Source organism: Magnolia sinica, chromosome 10 (genome assembly GCF_029962835.1).
Source record: "Magnolia sinica isolate HGM2019 chromosome 10, MsV1, whole genome shotgun sequence".
Classification (NCBI taxonomy): Eukaryota; Viridiplantae; Streptophyta; class Magnoliopsida; order Magnoliales; family Magnoliaceae; genus Magnolia; species Magnolia sinica.
In genome coordinates, this window is record NC_080582.1 from 83,036,528 (window position 1) to 83,057,984 (window position 21,457).

At 40.0% G+C, this 21,457-nt stretch overlaps 1 protein-coding gene across 3 annotated transcripts; it reads right to left on the bottom strand.

Moving 5' to 3' along the window:
• Positions 1-636: 636 nt before the first annotated feature.
• Positions 637-21,090, bottom strand: LOC131217188 (mediator of RNA polymerase II transcription subunit 21). 3 transcript variants are annotated; one of them, XM_058212002.1, is made up of 5 exons: positions 20,932-21,090; positions 11,948-12,203; positions 5,295-5,372; positions 4,606-4,657; positions 637-891 (listed from the first exon to the last, which is right to left on the bottom strand). In XM_058212002.1, the coding sequence occupies exons 2-5, from the start codon at positions 12,152-12,154 to the stop codon at positions 863-865; spliced, it is 366 nt and encodes a 121-aa protein (XP_058067985.1). In that variant the 5' UTR covers positions 12,155-12,203; positions 20,932-21,090; the 3' UTR covers positions 637-862. The 3 variants fall into 3 exon arrangements, with proteins under 3 accessions (XP_058067985.1, XP_058067982.1, XP_058067983.1); XM_058211999.1 differs by having other exon boundaries at positions 637-896; XM_058212000.1 differs by having other exon boundaries at positions 637-896; positions 11,948-12,195; positions 20,932-21,089.
• Positions 21,091-21,457: the final 367 nt, after the last annotated feature.

Genomic DNA, 21,457 nt, shown 5'->3' on the forward strand with positions numbered 1-21,457 from the left:
TGCGATAGACCAACAGTCAGGGTTACAGAGCGATGGGCTCCACCAATCAGAAATGAAATCCTACATGTACTTCAGTAAGACATGGGTCACACATCCTATAATTCCTCTTTAGGGGCATCATAAAGAGGAACTGCATCACATAGAAGACTTTCCACCTGGCTTTGACAGAAAAACATCCTGTCAAATGCAATTTCATGGGGCATCCAAATGCAGCCCTAGTATAAAAACTTGAAAAATCAACTCAATATCTAGACAGGTTGGGCTAACTCGAAGACCTGACTTGACTCAACTCTTTTTTTTCTTTTTCTTTTTTGAGAGGTGATATTTAAGAATTAAATTATAAATAAGATTTTACTAGTAATAGGTACTTAGAATGATATTGGTATGAAAAAGGACATCTAATTGCCAAAGCAACATTAGCTTGCTGGGAGACATTGTCCCAAAGTGCCAGGAGTGGTGAGTTTGAATCCTACCACCGAGTAGGCAAGCTGACTGAATGAATCATGCTGAGTCTGAATTAAGTCAAGCTCACCAACGAATTTTGTAGTGATTCGGTTCGATTTGCAGCCGAGTCGAGTTGACTTGGTCGGGTACCAAGTCAAGTTGCCGAGTTTTAGAACTATGAACAAGGCCTCAAAGACAATTCGAAATGCCATTTCCAAAGTATACAACACCATGTCAATCTTCACAAGAACATTAGGGAGAAAAAAGAAGAAGAGAATAACAAGAAAGAAGCAAGAATCACATCATTCTAGAGATTACCGTGGAGTCTGAACACTGATAAAATTCTGAAATCACGCCCACCGTACATGTCAATAATCAGTCAGGTTTCTTCAAGTTCAAACAGTTGTCTGCCGCTTGGTTAAACAGCTCCTGGACCTGCTTTAATTCCTGTTCTGGTAACAGAAACACCACACAATTCATTAGCTAAGTTGGAGTTGGTTCCTTGTCTTCCGTTCCCAATAAAATCAAAAGAACAAAAAAGCATGCCTGACCCTGCCTGTTCTTTTTTTAACAATTTAACTTTCTGAAAGGATAAAGAAGAGAATTCGTGAATTTCATTAAAGATGTTGGAAGCTTTGATCATTTGGAGTGCACTCCTTGGAAGCCCAACAAGTGTTTGGAGTCCCCTTGAATTATAAGCCTTCCGATTTTGGTTAAGGACTCTCAAGGACCTCCCTACATGCTTAAACCTCTGTGATATTTGAGTCCCACCACCCAGCCAGACCAGAGAGTTCTTCAAGCTATACTGTTCTCATCTCTACTCATCTTATCTTCCAAGCAATTCGGGGTTGGAGTAGACTGGGCCAAAGTTCTACAAATCCACTGCCCACCAGGCATCAACCTAACTGTTTTACCGGGCTTAGGCATGACCACGGCAGAGGCTATACTCACAACAGTTGTCTACGGACACGGTCCCACCCAGTACTAAACCCATGACCAACTAATACATGCAAGCAAAGGAGGGTAATGGAGAGGCAGTTGCAGACAAACCACTGAGTATGAGATACACATACACAGATGCAATTCCCTCGGACCCAATGGAGTCCAATCATCAACAAAGACCATTTGATGAGTGGTGTTGTAGATTGCACATGAACCAAAATAACAATGACTAGATAATCAAAGCCATATATGGGAAAGCAAAATGTATGGTATGAGTAAAAAACGTCTCACTTTTCTAGGTATATTTTTCCCCTTGCTAGTGCTTAACCTGTTGTACAATTCATCATATGCTTTTTACACTGGTCGTACTGCTTTTACTCCCTTTTTGTTACAGGTGCCCCAGCTGAGTCGCGGAACAGCCTAAATTTTGGCTTGACCTTTCATCTGGAATGGATGAAGTGTATGAATGGCCTTGATCATATATATACAACACGTGGATCCCCCAATCTAATCACCAATGGGTGTTTCCTCTCAATATGTTCCTTTTCTGTAGCCCATCTGAGTTTTGGATCCAACTGATTTTTGGGATCTGGAGGCTTAAGGTGACACATCTCATGGACGGCTTGGATTCCATGAACACATCACTGGGCCCGTGTCTGCCTGGTGCCACTGTAAGCTTACGCTGGTACCAGTACCACTCTCCCCATAATACTTACCCTTTGAAGTTCCACGTCTTATTCTTGGACAACTATTCTCACCTCCTCTTTACGGCTCTTAATGCACAGATCTAGGACCACTAGCCTATGTACCACAATCAGAAATTTACCTGGTATAACTTTACAATCCTTGGATTTTGACCCATCCAAGAAGGAAAAGGCCTATTTATATACGAGTGGTCTTCTCTCAAAAATTTCAAATGTCCATCTATCTTTTTAAAATAAGGTCTATTTATATACGAGTGGTCTTCTCTTAAAAAATTTCAAATATCCATCTATCTTTCTAAAATAAGTATCAGTTACTCAAGAATCATTGCAAACTCAAGATTCTTATCTCCCAACTTATTTTTATCCCAAACCCATATACCACACTCACCCACTCATAACTGCCACCTACTATCCTCTCGTAAATGTCCATTTAAGCTTCCAACTACATACCTTTACCCAATTGGTAAACCTTGTAATATCTCATCCAACATGTCACAAAACAGTATTTTAATACTTTCTTCTTGCTCCACCTGAGGTGCATGTGCACTAATGATATCATCACCTTACCAGAATCAATAACTGCTGTAAGTCCATCCCCCATTCTCTTAATCTCTTCTATCCTTCATATCTTTATCCACAAATACTCATTAGTGCATCCCCAATCTTTTTAGCATTATCTGTTTTCCGATTCATTTCCTCCAAGCTTATTCAGTCTACTTTTCATTGTATTCACCAACTCTACATTCTTACTTGACAACTATCCTTCCCATTCCTAGTATCATCTTTCAGCAACAATTTATAGCCATTGCCTCTTTTCCACTTCATTTCCTACAAGCTTATTAACTCTACTTGATGCAGGGACATGTGATGACCTAATCCTAGATGGATGTATAATCAGGTTAAAGAACGTTCAAATAAATACACGAATCAACTAACCGTTTCCAATCAAAGAAATTAGGTAAATTTCAACACAAAGATGAGGTCATTTCGTCAGGATCATGCCCCTTAGCACAAAATCACGTAAACAGTAAAAAGGGAGGACCTAGGGATATGAGGATATCTCAGATCTAGTATAAGTCAATCCACGGTCAAGTTTGGATCTGATTTTACTGACTAATCATCCCTCTTTTCTATTCAAACTAGAAAGGGATATCCAAAGATGAACAAAATGGGTGAAGAATGAAAGGTTCGAGATGAAGAAAGTACAGGTCCTTTTGTTATCAAAAAAAAAAAGGAGGATGATTCTTACTTTTTCCAGCACCTCGAAGATCTAGAATGAAGGAAACCTGAAATCGGGGTAGAATCCTCAACACCAAGGGTCAATCTTGAAACTCTAATCTCTTGAATAAAGAGGAATAAAAGATACAAATTTCTATTCATTCAATAAAAATGAAAATAGGGTTTTTCACAACGTATATATAAGCTATGGAAAAAGTAAAAGTACACTAAAGTCCCTGAAAACAAGAAAAATAACAATAAGACAAAAAAAATAAAGAAAGTGCATTAAAGCTCCTGAAACAAGGAAAAAAAATAAAACAAAAACACCTAAAACTAAAACACTTGTGTGATAGGGTGTGAAATCTGACCCATGGATCTATAGTTAAGGTGCAATCATGCCGCTCCTACACTCGTAGCGTGTCAGAAAATGGGTCCGATGGACCCAACGTCCATCCACATCAACTCCTCCGCTCTGATACTCTACCGATGACGCCTCCTCCTCTAGTACACTCTAAAGGGTGCACCACTGATGTCCACATCACTACTTTTCATTATATCCACATTCCGCCAACTCTACATTCTTACTTGAAAAAGTTCCCACATTTCGAGTGGTGAGAGACTACTACTTATTTGGCCTTTCTTACCAATTACAAACTATATATTAAAATAGTGTTGTCAAACCCACACATGCCTCAAAGTGTGTGGAAACCGACCGGTGCATTGGGTGATCATGGATGTCCACTCATCAGGCAAGTCATACATGAAGGTCGATTGTGGATTTCCATTGTTAACACACAAGTGATCTCCAAATGACTTGATCGGACGTGACTCTTGGGCAGGTTCTACAAACTGGGTCTGCCCAGTGCATGGCTCAGACGTCCAAAATACACACCAAGTTGGGGTGATTGGTCACATGACGAGGTACATGGGGACTTAGCGAAGCACACATCAAACTAGCGATGAAGGGGATCAAGGGCTTGATTGCTCAAAAAGGTCACTATGAAACCTTAGGTCAATCATGGGGGGAATTGAGGAGCTCCCTCATCACTTTGCACAATATGTGGAAATAATATTAAATCACAGCAAAGGCAAAATGAGGCATGAAATCTTTACCTATTGATAACAAGGGTTCTAAATGGGCCAGCCGCAACCAAACAAACTCAAAATATTTAATAGGTCCAGCCATATCGAGTTCAAAAACTGGGCCCAAACCAACACAGTCCATCATGTTGTCAACTTGATCACTAACTACACATTATTAACTAAACGTTCTGGAAGAAAAGACCAGAATGATCACCTGCATACTCCAATTGCTTCTGAAGCTCTTGTCCTACTGCTTCATTTTCCGCCTGTATATTTAGGAAAGTTCATATGAAGAGATTTTAAGTTCGAGCAAAATTATATTGGTAGGAAAAGGGCAGGTGTTGCATCTTATTTAACTTGAGGCAATAAACACTTAGGGTGCTTCTGGATGCACAATCCAATTGAATTGAATAATTAGTATAATAAGTAGAGAAAACCAAATTCTAATTTCCTTCCTCAAGCATTCCAGTCAAGTGGCTGGACTCCAAATTGCAATCATGTTACTTCAAGCTGGACTTGAAAAGGAACAAAACTGCAAGTTGAGGACGGCAACCTTCCCTGAGCACAATAGGAAGTATCTTAATTTTTTTTATATGTGAGCTGGACTCAAACCCGAGACCTCAATGTTGAAACATGCCGTCTACCATTGATCTATGGGCTCAAACTCGGGAAGTAACTTTGTCACTGCCTCTTCATTAAACTAGATGTTCATAATTCAATCCAATTGTGTATTCAGATGCAGCCTTAGGGTGCTTTTGGTTTACAAAATAGAAGCTAAAGTTTAGAATAGCTTCTATTTTTGTAAGAGAAGCTGCCAGAAGTAGCTTCTCGTGGTGTTACCAAATGCACCCTTAAACTTAACTCTGATAGGTCTAGTAAAAAGCAAAATATAGATCAGTGTACCTCGAGTTCTGCAATCCTTTTCAATTGTTCCTCCTCACCTCCCTCTGCCAATGGCAGTGCCGTGACAAGCACATCAAACTGCAAGTAAATGGGTACCTTTGCTCCATGAGTATGTTGAAGCTTTACATCATTCCAACATTAGTGTAATATCATTAAGTATTGGATGCTGTGAAATGCTTGACTGTCTTGGTACTCAGTAGTCTTATATTCTAATCACAGAGAGAAGTTATCACTACAGATTTTAGAAAGTGGGCTGCTTGATCAGCAATGCAACATGTAAGAGATGATTTTAACTAATGACTGAATCATTTGTGAGTAATGTCTAAAACTATTGATTTTAACTAACGAATCAATTATTTAAACCAAAGAATTAAAGAAATTATCTTCTTTGTAATCTTTCAGACTTGTATATAATGGTGTATCAGACCATTCTTTGATAAGAACGTCGTCTGTCAGCTTGACTTGTTGAAAGGCAACCAAATTGGCTTTAATTGAACACAAACCAAGCATAAAGGTGAAGCAAGTCTCACCACATTGAAATACAGCAAAAATAAGATTAAAACATGAGAAGAAGGAGAATGTTTACCCTTTTTCTTTTCTTTTTTTCCAATTTTCCCATAATGGTCACCAGTTTGATTCGTCAAATCCCACTCAAATCATTTGTTTTTGTTAAATCTGTCAAAACATAAAGTGGTTGTCTATGGAGTGTTAATTGGACCTTATTCTATGGGTCGTCTATGGAGTGTTAATTGGACCTTATTATATGGGTCGTCTATGGGGTTTGGGCACACTGCTTTTAAGACTTTAAGTCATTGCTGAAGCAAGAGGGGCATTCGTGTAATTTAACCTTTTTTATTAGTGAAGCCTAATAAAATATAAGAGAGGGGGCATGTGGAGGCTCTCAGCAGTGCAGCCATCCACCTCTCTTCTTCTCCCTTTTCCTCTTTTCTCTTCTCTTCTTTTCGTTAATTTCTCATCTTTCTTCTCTATTTCCTATTATAATATTTCTCTTTACACATTTCACATGTTATCAGAGCAAGGTTGAGAGTGATTTGGGTCCCAAATATTCTCTTTTCAAATCCCCAATTTCTAGATCAAGATTGGAGGATCTCCAAACCCTAGAGTGCTGATTGGACCTTAAGGAAATAGTCTTCCTTGTTGGCTTCATGCAGAAGACGACATGTTTTCTGTGTTGTTCTTCAAGTAAAGGGAATTGCTAAAAAAAGGGAGCATAGGAGCCTCGCCATGAAAATGAAAGCTGGCGGATTTTTCTATTAAGGTGATGCCTAAGTTGTTTTTCTTCTGTCACTTTGTGTTGGAAGAAGTATTTTGATAGTTTCATCTATCCGTTATGTTATGTGGAACATACGAATGATTGTGAAGTGAGTTCTAGTTGATGAGAGGCTGGAATTTTTATGTGGTATAGTTAAGAGGTGTGGCTGTGTATGAATGAAGTTATACAGTAGTGTTTTTCTGTATAAGTCGAAGTAAATCAGTTCAAAGGTGGCTATGGAGCTGAAAAGCGTGGTTAGTGGTCCTTGGGCACTAGGAGAATTGTTTGGACCATTGTTTAATGCAGCCATAACATCCATGAAGTTGAATGGGAAAAATTATCTTCACTGGGCTAAATCAGTTGAAGTATTTCTTTTAGCCCAAGAAAATGATTAATTCCTCACGGAATCTAAATCAAAGTAATCTGATTCTAGACATAGAGAGTGGATGCGTGATAATGCCCAGATCAGATCATGGCTATGAAACAGCAAGGAACCCTAGGTGCGCTCTAATTTGGTGTTCAAGAACACTACGAAAGATGTTTGGGATACCGTAAAAAAGATGTACTCCTCAAAGCAGAATATCTCACGGGTCTATCATTTGTATGAGAAGATTTTCTCATTCCAAAAGGGAGACAAGTCCCTTGGGGAGTATTTTGCTAAACTAACTAACATGTAGGAAGAGCTTTCGATATGCTCTCGTGAAGAAGCAGTTGAAGGATATAAAAGTGGTGAAACTTTTGTTGGGTTGGCAAAAGAATATCAGTCGTCTAAAGATCAAATTTTGAGTGGCAAGTCAATCCCTTCAGTTGTCGAAGTCTATGCTAGGCTTCAGAGAGTCTCTCTTGCAAATTACTCTGACAATGCTCATGTGAATGAGTCTGATTAGGTTGTATTGGCTTCTTCATCTAGTTTCACCATTGTATGTGAAAGCCGAGAGGTCGGATAGGTCATGGTATGTATCACGGTGGCGGAGGCGGTAGGTTGCCAATGGGAGGTAGAGGTGGCCGTGTTGGCAGAGGAGACCACATATGCACTCACTGCAATTGAACAAATCACAATGTGGACTTTTGTTGGGATCTCCATAAAAAGGCTTCGGAAGCTAATCAAACTCTTCTAGCAGACAATGTTTATGTTGACAATAGACCCACCACTTTTGCATCAAATGCTGGTGGTGATCAAATTAGTATAACACTATCACAAGAAAAATATATATAATTTCTCGTCCAGTGGCTCTATGTCCAACAATACTCCTTCCACTTCTACAACCACATTTCTCAAGCAGGTAAAACGTGCCTCTTGGCATCTCCTTCTCCCTAGGTCATCAATTTTAGTAAGTTTAATCATATCTGGTAATCACAGTTCCTTTTTTTCTTCCATCTCTCTAGAATTACAAACTCCTATTCCATACCTTACGAAAATGTCGAATATAGAGTATAAAACGTACTGGCTGAGTAAACGTCATAGAACTCATTTTATTTTTTTTAATCTACAGTCGATATTATGAGTGATATTCCACTTAAATGATTTCATTGTGATGTGTGGGGACCAGCTCGCGCCCCTAGTTTGTTAGGTTTTAATTACTTTATTCTTTAAAAGTTATCTCTTGGAACTCTCCAACCTATGTACAAAGTCAATGTATTATCCATTAGATATCGTGTGCTCATACACCTCAACAGAATGGGGTAGTTAAGCGCAAGAGTAGACATCTAATTGAGGTTACTCGTACTTTGTTATTAGAAATTAATATCCCACGATCTTATTGGGATTATGCAATTCTTACCACATGTCATTTCATAAATTAGATGCCCTCATCAATTTAAATGGCAAAACTCCATTCTTATGGTTATTCCTTGATCGACCAATATTTTCGGTGCCTCCCAAAGTGTTTGGTTGTATTTGCTTTGTCCATCTTCTTGGATGTGGTCAAGATAAACTTGCACCCCACTCAGTTAAATGCATTTTTCTGGGATTTCTCGTAATAAAAAAAGGTTAGTGATGATATTGTCCTTCACTCAAAAAACACTTTGTGACAGCTAATGTTACATTCTTTAAAAAAGTCCCTTTCTAAGGTAAAACCAAATGGATTGCAAAAGTCACACCCGTGGAAGTTCATTTACCTAATATTTTTCCTTCAAAATTTGTTGTTAAGAAATCACCACCTCAAAGGATGTCGTGAAAACATATTATTGAAAGAAGAGAAAAGACCAAGTAACACAGTCTATTCCCTTTCAATCCACACCATCGGCTACTACGCCTAATGAGGTTCTCACTCTTTCTGAGTCTACAAAAGTTATCAATAATCTTCCCATTGTGGTTCTATGTTTCTCATCCAATCTCTAACTTTGTTGCCTCTAACCACTTGTCTACAGATTATCAAAAATTTACTCTTGCTCGTCCAACGTATCTGTACCTAATTGACCTGCAATCAAGTAAGACACTAGCAAAGTGTAGATGTTTTTACACAGTAAAATATCTTCCTGATGGATCAATTGATCGTTACAAAACCAGGGTGATTGCCAAGGGGTACAATTTCGTTTATGGAGCATATTATCCAGATATCTTTTCATTGGTGGCCAAGCTTAATTCATTTCAAGTGGTTATATCTATAGTTGTAAATCGTGATTGACTCCTCTTTTAGCTAGATGTAAAGAATGCATTTCTACATAAAGAATTACACGAAGAAGTCTATATAGAGCAACCACCTAGGTATGTCACTCAGGGGAAGTCCATTAAAGTCTGCAAACTAAGCCTATATATGGATTGAAGCAATTGCCATGGGCCTTGAAAAATTCAATAGTGTGGTGGTGTCATATGGATTAAAGAGTAAAGTAGATCACTCTGTTTTCTAAAAACATGCTAAATTTGGCTATATTATACTTGTTGTGAATGTGAATGACATTATAATGACAGGTGATTACTTGGAGAGGGTATTGTGAAGATAAAGTCGCATCTTTAATCTTAATTTCAAATCAAAGATTTTGACCTTCTTCAATATTTCCAAGGCATTAAAGTAGTGAGATCCAAAGCTAGAATAAATCCATGTCACAGAAAATATATTTGTGACTTGTTGGAAGAAAAAGGCATGCTGGGTGCCAAACTTGCGATGACACTGATGGATCCCCATCACTTGAGCCTAAAGACAGACATTTATTGGCAGATCCTGGTATGTAAAGAGGATTTGTCGTTAACCTTATCTATTTGACCGTTACAGGACTAGATATTACTTTCTCTGTAAGCATTGTTAATCGATTTGTACAAAGTCCAAGAACACCCCATTTAATTGTAGTTGTGAGAATTCTCTAGTACTTGAAGGGTACGCCTAGGATAGGTATCCTGTTTGGGTTTCGTGGTTATCTCTAGATAGCAGGTTATTTCGATATAAGTTATGTAGGGTCAAGATATGACAGACAGTATACTAGTGGTTACCACACCTAAACAAGTAAGAAACAAAATGTGGTTGTCAGGTAAAGTGTTGAGGCAAAATATAGATCAATGGCACACACAACTTATAAACTTGTTTGGCTCATAATCTCTTAAAGAATTAGGGTTCGTTGTGCAAGGTCCAATGCTTTTTTTTTTGAAAGATCACTGAGATTTCATTAGAAAGGAAAAGAAGAAAACAAAGACAAGAAAAAAACAGGAAAAAAAAGAACAAAGACAAGGGAACCTTCCCGCAAAAGAGACGGGCCACCGAGAAGGTGGACCCTACAGCATTGATAAAAAGGAAAAATCAAAATTTCTAAGAGTCAAATCAGACGCAGCCCACTCTACAAGCAAACGTTTAGCATAAGCGGTAATACTGTTCACCGGTTTTGAGATGTTTTCAAAGCATCTGTTGTTTCTTTCTGTCCAAACTGCCCACCAGATTGCTAGAATCGACATTCTCCATAGACGCTTTAACCACTTGCCCAGGCTGACCCCATACCAGGCGTGAAGAAGGAGATCAACCGAGCCCGGAAGACACCAGCTAATCCTGAAGCAATGCAAAAAATCTGCCCACACGGACGCTATGAACGAACAGTGGAGGAGGAGATGATCGATAGTTTCCTCTCCCTTCATGCAGCAGAAGCAGATATTGACAATCGGCATTCCCCCTTTTTTTCAAATTATCAATCGTCAGAACTTTTTTTTTGCCCCACGAGCCAGCCGAACACCAGAAATTTTGTGGGGGGGCCCCACATCGCCAAATAAGGGAAGACGGAGGAGAAAGCGAGATAGGGGATATGGATAGCTTCTTATGTAGGGACTTAACAGAAAACACACCCAACTTATCCCATCTCCACTTGATATGATCAGCAGAAGAAGAATCCAGCTTGATACTCAAAAGAAGGTCCAATGCTTTTACATTGTGACAATCAAGCCGTTATTCGTATTGTCAACAATCCAATATTCCATGAGAGAACAAAGCATATAGTGGTTAATTGCCATTTCATTTGAGATAAGGTCTCTCAAAAGGAAATCCATACTTCGTATAACTCCTCCCAAACAGGTTGCAGATTTATTCACCAACATTCTTGGGAAGTCTCAATTTGAAAAAAACAAAAAAAATTATATCCAAGCTAGTCATGTTTGATATCATGGTTCAGCTTGAGGGTGAATCTTAAATCTGTCAAAACATAGTGGTAGCGTATGGAGTGTTAATTGGGCCTTATTGTATGGGTTTTGGTGGTATTTGGGTCCATTGCTTAAGACTTTGTCATTGCCTAAGCAAAGGGGCATAATTTCAATTTTACCTTTTTTATTACTGAAGCCCTAATAAAATATAAGAGAGGGGGCACGTGGAGGCTCTTAGTAGAATAGCAATCCACCTCTCTTCTTCTCCCTTTCCCTCTATTCACTTCTCTTCGTCTCCCTTATTTTCTCATCTTTGTGTCTCTATTTTCTGTTATAATATTTATTTCTCTTTTACGGATTTCATAGTTTTGTTCCCCAAAATAGGCATAGATCTAAGTCTAAAATGACTCTCTAAGCTTTCACCATGGTTGAAATGATGGGATTGGTGTGTGTGTGTGTGTGTGTGTGGGTTTTTTTTTTTGGGGGGGGGGGAGGGGGTGTCGTCTTTTTTCCTTAGGGTGGGCCATTTCAGCCCCATATTGCGTATCGTATTAGGCCGATATGGATATGATATGGCCGTACTGCCCAATACGATAACAATATTCAAAACCATGTCACCACCATTTAGAAAAATGGTGGAAATGCACATGGCAGTCTAGCCCATGATACAATATGTGCAACATTGCTAATCTGGGCAGGCAAAAGCAACCAAAGAACAGTCAAGAACTGAATCGTGGCTAATATTAGTATAAAAATACTGATTAATTGCTGATGTTCAAATATTTCACATTTTAAGACATCTACTAAAGTGCCGAAAGTTAAAACCTGCTTTGCAGCTTGAACGAGAGCAGCACTCATGGCCTTGGGTTGCTCTGCTACATTGATTGCATCCTCTGAGGATTTAGCAGCTGGTTCAGGATAATTTGCAGAAAGTCGAACTGGCGGGGCATCTCTTTGTAGCGTTCCAAAGGTATTGAAGGCAAGAGCTGCAACTGTGTTGACTTGTTCTTGCAGCTGAGAGATGATGTCCATGCTGTGAACTTAGCTTCAGATTTCTTCAGAAAGGGATATTCCTGTTGAACTAGGAAACATTTATATAATTAGTTTCTAACCGTAGGATGGTATTGCATTCTCATGATATTCAAGAAAGCAAGAACATTATAAATAGCCTTCCCAAAAAAAGAGAGTAATCATTTATATGGCTGGAAAACTTCCACTCATGTAGATAACTAAATTGCGCATTATGAAAACCTTGACATACATGTGCTGTAGCAGGAAAAGAAAATGCAATTTGATTGGATTGGTAATTCAAACAGAAAGGGGCCACATGGGAATAAGTGCTAGACAGGACCCGGTAAAAATTCAGCCTGGTTAGACTTGGAACCTGATCGCTGGTGAAATGATTCAATCACAAGATGTCATGAACAAGAACAACACAAATATTTAAAAGATCAGGTTTGAGATGGTGGATGACAAACTGCATCTTGGGAGTTCACAACTTCCAAGATGTTGTGAACTCCCAAGATGTATGTATGTACGTGTCTGTGTGCGGGCGCATGCATGGGCGCGAATGAGCTCATGTCTTGTACAAGATTAGATGACGGGAAAAAAATCACCATATGGAAGTGAAGAAGAAATTTGAGACTGGCATCATCAGACTTTCCATTTATCTTTTCAACAGGAACTTCTTAAAGTTCATCTTTTTTCTTTGTTCTTTTTTTCTTTTTCCTTTTTTTGCTTTTTAATCCCTGAAATTTTTAATCAAGGTTTTTGGGGTAGGTTTTTTTTTTTTTTTTTTTAAGTTACTTCAACTCAATAAGAGAATTTTCCCCTGTGATTAGGCTTGATTGCTACAAAGAAATACTCTAATTTTATTAGAGTCTCCAATTTGAAGCAAGTCATGAAAATACAAGGAGCCAAATGCTCTTAGAAATTTTACTCATGGATAGTAGGCAGAAATAGAGCCGGACACCAAGCCAAAACGTGCCAAGCTCGACTCGGTTCAGCCAGCAGCTTACCTCGGCTTGGCTCGGTCCTCGAGCCGTACTGGCCAGCTCGACTCGGCTTGGCTCGATCAGTAGCTCGAGCCGAGTTCGAGTTTCTACAGGAATTTTTAAATAAAAATAAAAATAAGGCATCATAGATGTCATCATCTGTTAGGACCTCAACCCCACTGTTCCAACCAGTTGAGTTAAAAGCTTAAGCTGTTGGCCAAAGACGGAACAATAGTTCTATAGCTAAGTCGGGAGATCGATAAATATCGGTGTAACGGTGCATTCACGGTTGGGGTGCTGGCCCATACCAACATCATCTATATTCTCATATGGGAAAAGCTAATGCCAATAAATAAAAACCCTAGAAAATGGACATATGTTCTTAAATCAGATTTTACAGATACGGACCAAAATAGATTTTACAAAAACCCTAGAAAATAGACATGCAGAAAAAAAAAAAATAATAATTTTACAAACTAATGAGACCAGATTGTAAAATCCATTCTTTTACAAACTCGTCTCTTAAATCCATTCTTTTAATTACACCAGATTGTAAAATCCATTCTTTTAATTACACCATATTGTAAAATCCATTCATTTTTGAATCTTGTTTATCCCAAAATAGAAAGAAAAAAAAAAAAAGAGGAAGAATCTCAAACCCAAAGCTGTTTTATTGAAAAACCATTAAAAAAAAATCTAATTAGACCAAATCAAAAATTGATTCCACCATCATCATGGGAAGAAGCCCTCAGCAGGAGACTTGTTAATCCACAAATGAAGGAAGCCCTAACCAGTGCATAGTGAGAGAGAGAGATCAGATGTCCTTTTGGCGGAGATAGCACAACCGGAGATGGAAGATGTTCGGTTGGATGGAGAGAAGAAGCCGCTCGGGGGATTTTTTGAGAGGGTAAATCCCTCACGTGAAACGTGCGAGAGAGAATTTCTCTCTCTAACTATTCTACTCATGCACGAAACCCCCTCTCGCACCAACAGCGCACTCGCATTTAATCTCTTCCGTCCATCCGATCTAAGTCGAGTCGAGTCGAGTTGGGGTCGAGCTTCCAGTTGAGTAGAGTTGAGCTTAGGCCAACTCGAGCTCGACTCGAAATTTTTTTGAGCTCAATTAACAGTTAGCTCGGCCCGAACCCAGCTTTCAAGCCAAGCCAAGTCAAGCTTATCCGAGCCGAGTCAAGCAAGTTAACCGAGCTAGCTCGGTTCATGTCCAACTCTAGGCAGAACAGCCCAAACTCAACCTTGATTGGAGAATGTGAAGAGAAGAGTAAATGACAACCATACATCTATAAACCAACTATGTAAAGATAAGTACAGTGGTGAGTTATGAGAAAGTTTATGGAAGGAAAAGAGGTCTACATAGATCTATCAATTCCACAAATGCAAGCAACCACAAAGGTTCCTCAGTCATAAATAGCAAGAAAAATCATTTAATGAAAACTTGCTCGTTAGTATCACTTCTAACATTCCATTTTAAGTCAAATTTTCACCACATGTTGTCCATGTTGTCAATCAATGCATGGCTACTCCTCGATGGACTTTTCATGGCATCTTTTAAAGATTTTTTGTGTTCTATTGTTGAAATCCCTCTTATAGACTATGACTTTCCAAATTGGACTGGCATTAAGCCCTTTTGGAAACACTTGCTCAAAAGGGGGTTTCCAAAAAGGGCAAGTTTCAAGCTTGCTTTCTCGATCAAGTCTACCAAAAACCAATAGGATTAGTTTTTGCTGAGTCAACATTCTAGCACCTATTTTGTTGGGTGGGATTTTTATTTTTTGAAAGGTAACTGAAATTTTATTAAGAAAAGCGTCGAAGTGGCACAAAGCTACAACCTAAAAAAGGAAAATTACAGTCTTTCAACCCTTCAATACATGAAGCCCATTCAATAACAAACCCTTCACTATCATGAAAACACGCTCGACATTATTGCTTGCATTTCAAAAGCATCTCCCATTCCTTTCTTCCCACATCACCCATAAGGCCGGCAACAAACTTAGATTCCATATTGCCCTCACCTACTTCCTAATCCCCACGCCATGCCAAAAGATGGCTACCAATTGAACTTAGCATATCCCATGAAATGCGAACACTCCTACAAATCACTCCAAACTTGGTATGTGATCAGAAACAAAATGAATAGACGATTAACCAATTCAATGTTTGCCATACACATTAGGTAACATAATTGCTCTTTTTTTCTTCTTTTCTTTTTCTTTTTAGAGAGAGAGAGAGAACATCATAGCTCGTTTCTGAAGATTATCAATAGTCAAGACCATTTCCCTTCCAACTAGCTAAGTAAAGGCCACAATCTTTGGGGGAGTTCGTAGGACCACACATACAGAATATGAACAATTCGGTCCACATTCGCGGCCCGCCCAATGAGTGTGCCGACCTGATTTATAGGCTGCCATCCATTCAACGATGGCCTGCTCGATGAACAGCCAGGTTCTCCACACGTGTGACTGATAAGAATAGACTTCCTTCTTCAGCCTATGGCTGTTGACAAGCCGAATGAAGAACGAAAATAGGTTCTCTTCGAGGGGAACCGGGTCCTCCAGACTTCTCATAAAGAGAGTTAATTTTTCCCATGTCCGTTTCTCATTCACTGGCTTGATTTAAATACACAAGAGCTTAACAACCTCCACTCACAAGTGGACTAATCTCCCTAAAAAGTAAACTAACCAACAACATATGCATTGATAGGTGGACTAAACAGAAATTAATATCTTTATTCCTTAGCAACCACCCTAACATCACTTGACTTGACTTATTCAAACCACAACTCATGTGCATATAACAATCCTTCCCCCTAGGGACCAACCTTGTCCTCAAGGTTGAAGTTTGAAAATTGTTCCCTAATAAATGTGTAAATCTCCCAAGTTGCTTCTTCAAGTGGAGAGTCCCATCATTGAATTAAAAGCTCAATTATCGCCCTGTTATTTTTCTTCAACATCCAGTGATCTAGAACCCACCTAGGCTCCTTGGTAATAGAGTCTTCGAACAACAAAGTACGCGGGGTTGTTTGTAATTGGACAACTGACCATATCTTCCGTTTGAGCTGAGACACTTGAAAGACTGGATGAACTTTGGACCCTTGAGGTAGATCAAGTTTGTAAGCAACTCGACCAATGCAGCGTAGAACTTGGCAAGGGCCATAGAACCTGGATGATAGTTTCATAGAACAACGTTGAGCAACAGTGCTTTGACGATAAGGTTGTAGCTTGAGATAGACCCAATCCCCTACTTCAAATTCACAATCTATACGATGAGAATCAACAAATTTCTTCATCTGATCCTATGCTTTGACAAGATTATCCTTGAGGATTTGTAGGACAATATCCACTTGTTGTAATTCAATCTCTACAACTTGTACCTTCGTCATACCTGGTATGTAACTCAGGAGTGACGGAGGAGAAATTCCATAGACAACCTCAAAGGGGGGTCTTCCTAGTTGCTGAATGGGTGGTTGTATTATATGACCACTCAACCCATGGAAGCCAACGAGTCCACTCCTTGGGCTTGTGGCTATAAAAACAACGCAAATACCCCTCAAGGCATCTATTCAAACTTCTTACTAGCCATCGGTTTGGGGATGATATGATGAGCTCATGCGTAGTTGGCTTCCTTACAAGCGAAATAACTCCTACCAAAAAGCATTGGTGAAGACCAGATCGCGGTCACTGACTATAGATAACAACATCCCATGGAGTTTAAATATGTGGTTCATGAAAGCTTGTGCAACTGATTTAGCCGAGTAAGGGTGTCTAAGTGCAACAAAATGAGCACACTTTGATAGTCGATCTATCACCGCAAGGATCATAGACTGATTCTGCGAGAGAGGAAGTCCTTCAATAAAGTCCATGGCAATGTCGGTCCAAATACGCTCCAGTATTGGCAAGGATTGGAGGAGACCCGTAGGAGGGAGATTCTCATATTTGTTTTGTTGACAGATGTTGTATTCCCTGATGAAGTCTTTTATTGACTTTCTCAATCCTGGTAAATAAAACTGGCACATGATTCTTTACAACATCTTATCATACCCCACATGACCAGCCATGGGAGAAGAATGCACCTCGAACATTACTTTTGATCTAGATTGAGCTGAACCGATGAATAGACGTCCTTTGTAAAATAGAAGCCCATCATGCATGTCATACCTCTGAGTATCCAGCTGGCCTTTGTTCCAAAGTTTAATAAGATCATGAGTGGTTGGATCATTGTGGTAATCCTTCCTGACTTCATCTAACCAATCAGAAACAGGCATGAATATGGCTTGGAGTTCCCCTGCCTCATGCCTTCTAAGATAAAGCATAAATTGCAACATTGTTAATTCCCTTCTTGTACTCCACTTTGTAATCATATCCCATGAATTTGATGAGCCATTTTTGCTGAGCTGGAGTGGCGATCTGTTGTTCCAGGAGATATCTTAAACTTTTGTGGTCGGTACGAATAATGAATCATCGACCAAGTAAATATGTTCTCCATTTTTTAACTCCATGAGCCAAGGCTAGCATTTCCTTTTCATATGTGGACAAAGCTAGACTTTTTCCTTGTAGTGCCTGGCTAGTGAAGGCAATCGGACAACCTTCTAGCATTAAAACTCCACCAATCCCTCCACTTGACGCATCACATTTTACAATAAAGGGTTTTGAGAAATCGGGTAAGGCAAGTACAGGTGGGCTTGTCATAGCTTCTTTAAGGCTTGCGAAAGTCTGGACCGCTCGCTCATTCCAACCAAAAGAGTCGTTCTTGAGCAAAGCGGTGAGTGGGCCTACGATCTTACCATAGCCTTTTATAAACTAGCAATAATAGCCTGTCAAACCCAAAAAACCTCGTAAGGCTTTCGGTGAGTTGGGTCTAGGCCAATTTAACATAGCTTGGATTTTCCCTGGCTCCACAGCTACTCCGGTATTGGATATTATATGTCCCAAGTACTCTACTTCCTATGGACCGAACCTACATTTGGAAATCCTTTCATACATCTGGCGGGCCCGCAAGATGTCCAAAACAATTGCCACCTGCCTTAAGTGTTCCTGTCATGTTTTACTTTATACAAGAATATCGTCAAAGAATACCAATACAAATTTCCGTAAGGACGAAAAATATCGTTCATGAAGCTTTGAAATATCAATGGCACATTAGTGAGCCCGAATGACATTAACATAAACTCATAATGCCCTTCGTGTGTCCAGAAGGCTGTTTTGGGAATGTCCCTTTCTGTAACATGGATTTGATGATACCCGGACCCTCAAGTCCAGCTTTGTGTAATAATGAGATTTATGAAGTTCATCAAACAGCTCATCAATGACTGGTATGGGGTATTTGTCCTTGATGGTCACTTTATTAGGGGCACGATAATCAATGCATAATCGCCAACTACAATTTGCCTTGCGTACTAAAAGTACCAGAGAGGAGTATGGGCTTGTACTCGGCTGAATTATGTCGGCTACCAACATTTTTCGAACCAGTCGCTCGATCTCATTTTTCTGATAGTGCAGGTAGCAGTAAGGCCTTACACTAACAGGTTGAGCCCCATTAATCAACAAAAATTGGTGGTCATGGGACCTAGGAGGTGGTAACCCCATGGGCTCTATAAAGACATCTTTATAGGTGTCCAAAAGAGTCTTCAACTCAGGTGCTAGTAGGGTTGGGCCAGATATGCCTTCCATGCTCTACACAAACGCAACACCATTCCCCACCCTACCTTCTTGGCTTTTTTATTAAAGGTGGGACCATCTACCAACTGGAGTGTCAATTGCATCATGCCCTTAATGGTATATTCATGTCCATTGACAATGAACTACATCCACATGTGGATGAAATAACATAAAACTGGCCCAAGAGTTTGTAACCAATGCGCTCTTAGAACCGCGTCGCATCTACCTAGAGGAAGTATATAGAAGTCAGTGGAGGCAATGAAGTATTGTAGTCGCAGTGATAGGCCCGTGCACTTGCCTTTTCTTTTTAGAGTCGAGCCAAGACGACTCCATGAAGCGCCGGATGGTGAAGAAAAATAACAGGGCGATAACCAAGCTTTTGATTAGCTTTTGATTCAATGGCAGGATTCTCCACCCGAAGAAGCGACTTGGGAGAGTTACAAATCTATTAGGAAACAATTTCCAAACTTCAACCTTGAGGCCAAGGTTAGTCCCTAGGGGGAAGGATTGTTATATGCACAGGAGTTGTGGTTTGAATAAGCCACGTATGGAATAAATCAAGTCAAGTAATGTTAATGTAGTTGCTAGGGAATAAGGATATTATTTTCTATTTAGTCCACCTGTCAGTGCATATGTTGCTAATTAGTTTACTTTTTATAGAAATTAGTCCACTTGTCAGTGGAAGCAATGAAGTCTTGCAGTCGCAGTGATAGGCCCGTGCACTTGTCTTAGCTCATCAGACAATCACCGTTGGCAACCATCACTTTAAATGAATCTCCAGTAGAAGCGACGATCCCAACCTTTTTTTATGGCAGCGGTGTCCACAAAGTTGTGGGTGCTACCGGAATCAATAAGTACAGTGACCGGGCTTTGATATAAGTATCCACAAACATGCATGGTTTGAGGAGTGGGTGAACCCGCTATAGCTTGAAGTGAAATTTCTGGTGGGTTGCTGGATTCATGGCCGATCTCCAACTCATTTGCAACCTTAGTGTTGTCGTCAGGAGTTGGCTCCCACGGTCCATCGATCAGGAAGAGCTTTTGGGCTTTGCAATGGTGCTCGGGGTGGTATTTTTCATTGCAATTGTAACAGAGTCCTCGATCGCGACACTCCTTAGCCTCAGCAGGTGTGAGCCGTTTAATGGGAGGCAACGGTGCCTTGGGCTCACTTTCTTTGATGGTCGTGGATGCCGATGGCTTTCTAAAGTCAGGTCGGCCTAAACAGCGTCGTGTAGCGACCTTTTCTTCTTGTAGTCGAGCTAAGGCTATGGCCTGCGTTAAGGTGGTGGATCGAAACATCTAGACATCCAAACGGATATCATCTCGTAGGCTGCATACAAAGCAACTAATAAGGAATGCTTCAGTCAGCCCATCTGTTTGATTGGCCGACTTTTTGAACTCGGTTTGGTACTCTTGCAATGAGGAAGTTTGGCAAAGCTTGGCGATGGCTCCAGCATGATTTTTATATTTGGTAGGCCCAAATCAGTCGTTCAAAGCCAGTAAGAACTCTCTCCAGGACACATAGATTTGCGATTTTTCATACCACTGATACCATTGCAAGCCATCACCGTACAAATGAAATGAGGCGATGGCTAATGGTTCCTCCGCTGGTGTGTGATGATAGGCGAAGAATTGTTCTGCTCGGTAGATCCACCCGGATGGGTCACCTCCTTCAAAGCTTGGGAAATTGAGCTTCACGGTTCTGGACTAGATGGATCCCGTGGACCCCGAATGGGAGGATCCACTAGTATCGCCGGGGGCTACAGTTTCCTTCCCCTTTTTTCAGAGAATTGGAAATCTTCTCATAGCGGCTATCGAGATGTGCGAGCCGCTGCATGATATCTGAAAGTGCCTGCTGAATGTTAGGATCTGCAGAAGCTTGGGAAGCTCGTGAATCGGCCATTCCAGCTGGCTTTGATACCAAAGTGATAGGATTATACTTCCTTCTTCGGCCTATGGCTGCTGACAAGCTGAATGAAGAACGAAAATAGGTTCTCTTCAAGGGGAACCAGGTCCTCCGAACTTTCTCATTTACCAAAATACCCCTCTCAGAGAGAATTACAAGCAGATGTGATGGAAAGAAAATGGAGGAAATAAAAAGAAAAAAGATGAACAAAAATGGAATTTAGAAAGAAGGAATTACCTGGTGAGCAGGAATCTTCAGCTAGAGCGAAGTCTCGAGCAGCTGAGGAAGGTATTATGGTAAATTCATGGATCTTTTTGGTTTATTTCTTTTTGGTTTCTCCTCCTCTCGTTTTGGTGGGAAATGAAAAAGCAAAAGAGGATTTATGTGAAGGCAGCCTTTCACGCTTGAATAATACCCAAACACGGACGCGGATTTCCTGGGAAAGCCTTTCGCAGGAAGTTCCTGCGCTGGAAAACTGGGTGGGGCCCAACGTGATGTTTTTAAGAAATCCATCCCGTACATCCATTTTCTGAGCTCATTTTAGTATTTCAGACCAAAAATAAGGAGGATCCAAGGCTCAAGTGGGCCGCACTAGAGTAAAAGGTGGGTAGCAAAATTCTTACCGTTGAAAACTTTCTGGAGTAGAAAGTGATGTTTACATGACATCCATACCATTGATAACGTAATTCCTACTTGGATTAACTGAAAACACAAATATTATCCTGATTCAAAACTTCTGTGGCCCACAAATATTTCAACTGTG